This window comes from Egretta garzetta, unplaced genomic scaffold (assembly GCF_000687185.1).
Source record: "Egretta garzetta isolate BGI_Z169 unplaced genomic scaffold, ASM68718v1 scaffold100, whole genome shotgun sequence".
In the NCBI taxonomy this organism is placed as follows: domain Eukaryota; kingdom Metazoa; phylum Chordata; class Aves; order Pelecaniformes; family Ardeidae; genus Egretta; species Egretta garzetta.
In genome coordinates this window covers 969,295-972,210 of record NW_009258265.1, presented here as the reverse complement: position 1 = coordinate 972,210, position 2,916 = coordinate 969,295, and the positions used below count along the sequence as shown (strand labels likewise).

Here is a 2,916-nt window from a genome sequence, read left to right as displayed (position 1 = left end):
GCTCCCCCCTCCTGTCAGGCAGTTGTAGGGAGCGATGAGGGCTCCCCGCAGCCTCCTCTGCTCCAGGCTGAACACCCCCAGCTCCCCCAGCCGCTCCCCAGCAGCCTGGGGCTCCAGACCCCTCCCCAGCTTCCTTGCCCTTCTCTGGACACGCTCCAGTCTCTGGAGATGGTCCTGAGCGACCTGCTCTGAGCTGACCCTGCTTCCAGCAGACAGGTTGGATTAGATGATCTCCAGAGGTGCCTTCCAACCTCCCACTACAGCATCTAAAAAATGTAATCAGCTCACACGTGGGATCTTTCAAGATGTGAGGTGTTATTACTCTTATAAATTCTTTATGGTGAGGTTTTTCTACGCCCTTTTCAAGTGTTGTTTGGAACAAATCCCCGCTGAAAATTCTCTCAGTACAAACCAAATAACATCTGCTAACCTTAAAAGACAGGAAAATTACACTTCAAAGCGAATTAGAATTCAGTTCAAGAAGGGCGCACTCATCTCCCTTCCAGCTGAGAGCACCGTTGTTTCATGGACTGCCAAAAGTGATATTCTTGTAAGTCCTTTTGTTTTGCAGGGTTATCAATGCGGCTCCTTAAGAACAAGCTACTTGCAACTGGAAATTACTAAATAACGCGGTGTATCACTTGGCATTGATTGACATGTTTTATTTTTGTATTGATAGAGGAAAATGTTCCTCCGTGCGAGTTTTAACTATAAATTTCCATTGACAGAACATTCTGTATTATTATTGCCGCTGTTTCATCTGTCACATTCTCACTAACCTTTGAAAAATTAAACTCTTCTGTCGTAGGCTCGTTGTCCTTTGTGCTTCTCTGGCAGCCAGCGCCGTTAAAAAATAGTTTTCCAAAAGGTAGGAGAAATAAAAAGGATTTGTTCTTCAGCATTTGTGATCTCTCGTTAAGGAAAGCATGATTAAGGAAGAGACAGCACATAAACCACGCAATTCCATAGCAATCTGGATTAGGGAATATATCCTTTGACATATTCAAAATAAGGCAATTGAATGAAAGTGCTGATTTACAGATTGGGGCAGTTGTAGTGAGAACACCTCTATTCCTTATCTTCACTTTAGCTCAAGCACTGGTGAGATTGCTAATAATTATTTTCTCGCTTGAGAAGGCAAAGCATGGTTAGAATAACAAGCAGCAGCCGAGTCCCAGCTTTCGACACAAAGAATGTTTTCTTTGCCCAGACCATGTAAATTAACACATTAAAACCTAGAAAATTGTTCTCATTTTTAAATTCAAGTGCAAACTCGTCAAAATCTCAATCAGATTTTAATTAATCGAAGATTAATGGAAGAATTAATCTTTGCAAATCCCATAAATGTCTCACTGCGTGATTTTCAACACTACTTTAAGTAGGGTAGCTGAAGAAATTCAATTTGGGAAGGAGACTCAGAGAGGTTTTCAGAAGATCTGCTGCAATTCCGAAGCAGCTGCAGCCCGGACAGGATCTGTGCACGGGTCCTGTCCTGAGACAGCCAGCGGTAGATGGCAAAAGCCAGCGGAGGGCCACCAAGGCCGATAGATGGCTGGAGCTTATGATGTGAGAGGAGAGGGTGGAGGGAGAGGGCTCATTCAGCCTGGAGGAGAAACAGCTCACCAGCACCTAGGGATAGCTGCAGCCTTCCGCCGTCCAGGGCATTGTAAAGAAGACAGAACCCTGCTCTTCTCAGTCGTGCAAAGGGAAAGGACAAGACCCTACAGTCACAGGTTGTAGCAAGGAAATTTTCTATGAGGTGGAAGAAAAAAGTCCTTCACAATCGGGGTCATTAAGCCCCAGAACAGGCTGCTCAGAGAACCTGTTAATTCTCCATCTGTGGAGATCTTCAGAACTTGCCCAGACAAGCCCTGAACAACATGGTCCAACTTTGAAGCCAGCGCTGCTTTCAGCAGGCGGCTGGATGAGGTGACCTCCGGGGGTCAACTCCAACCTCAAGCATTCTGTGATTCTAGGCAAGTGCTGGCAGCAGGAGATGCTCACAAAGAAAGAAAAAAAATTAACTTGGTAATTGAGGAACCAGCCTGGCTTTATCTTCACCAGCACATGAAGAGCATTCAAAGGCCCTGCAAAACTTTTTAATGCAAAAATTAGCACAGAGCCCAAGATATCAATCTATTTTAGAGGACAACTCTCTGCTGTTTCTCTTTAGATTCTTCTTTTATTTATTCTCCAAAGACATCTTTCGCTTTAGAGAAAAGATGGGATTTTAATTTTTGTCAAAAGGTAACAACAAAAGGAACCATTTATAGTAGAAAGCTCTGCTTGGCTTTGAAGTATTCAGTTCAGATAGGTGCTGGTTGGAAGTACATTTTCTAGCACAATGTAGAGTGAAGTACATTTCAAATCCACCACAACTTGCATAAAAAAATGAATGAAAGCATTAAAAGCTTAATGAATGTGGTAAAGGCAAAAAGTTTACTAAACCGCATTTCTTGGCTCTCAAGCACACTTCAGCCCATGCAGAAGAACAAAACCCTTTTGGTTCAGTCTAACAGCACGGGACGGACAGACCCCAGGACACCCCCAGACGCCCTGCTCGCCAAGAGCCCTCCCCGCTTCGTGCTCGGAGCAGTCCTGGGCTCAGTGGAGCGACTTGTCTCTGAGTTTTCTTCCAAGTGGCAAAGGCTAGGAGAGAGATCCACAAGTGCCACCGGGGCCATGACGGGCATTCAGCTTGAATGTACAGAAAGCATCTTCTTGGCCGCTGCTTTTCATTGACTCTTTCTCTAAGGAATGCAGCACCCTAAGCTGGGTCCTCTGAACAACGCCTGTGCTAAATACCCAAGGGACTTCTGCAGAGTCTGGAGCCCTGCGTCCAGCTCTGGAGCCCTCAGCACAAGGAGGACATGGACCTGTTGGAGCGGGGCCAGAGGAGGGCTACTAAAATGATCC

At 45.4% G+C, this 2,916-nt stretch overlaps 1 protein-coding gene across 1 annotated transcript in view; it reads right to left on the bottom strand.

Annotated features, from left to right (window-relative positions):
- TANC2 (tetratricopeptide repeat, ankyrin repeat and coiled-coil containing 2) overlaps nt 1-2,916 on the bottom strand; it is a 221,631-nt gene that overhangs the window by 110,163 nt on the left and 108,552 nt on the right. The window contains 1 exon segment of the mRNA XM_035903288.1: nt 1,374-1,558. Coding sequence (XP_035759181.1) covers nt 1,374-1,558 — 185 coding nt within the window.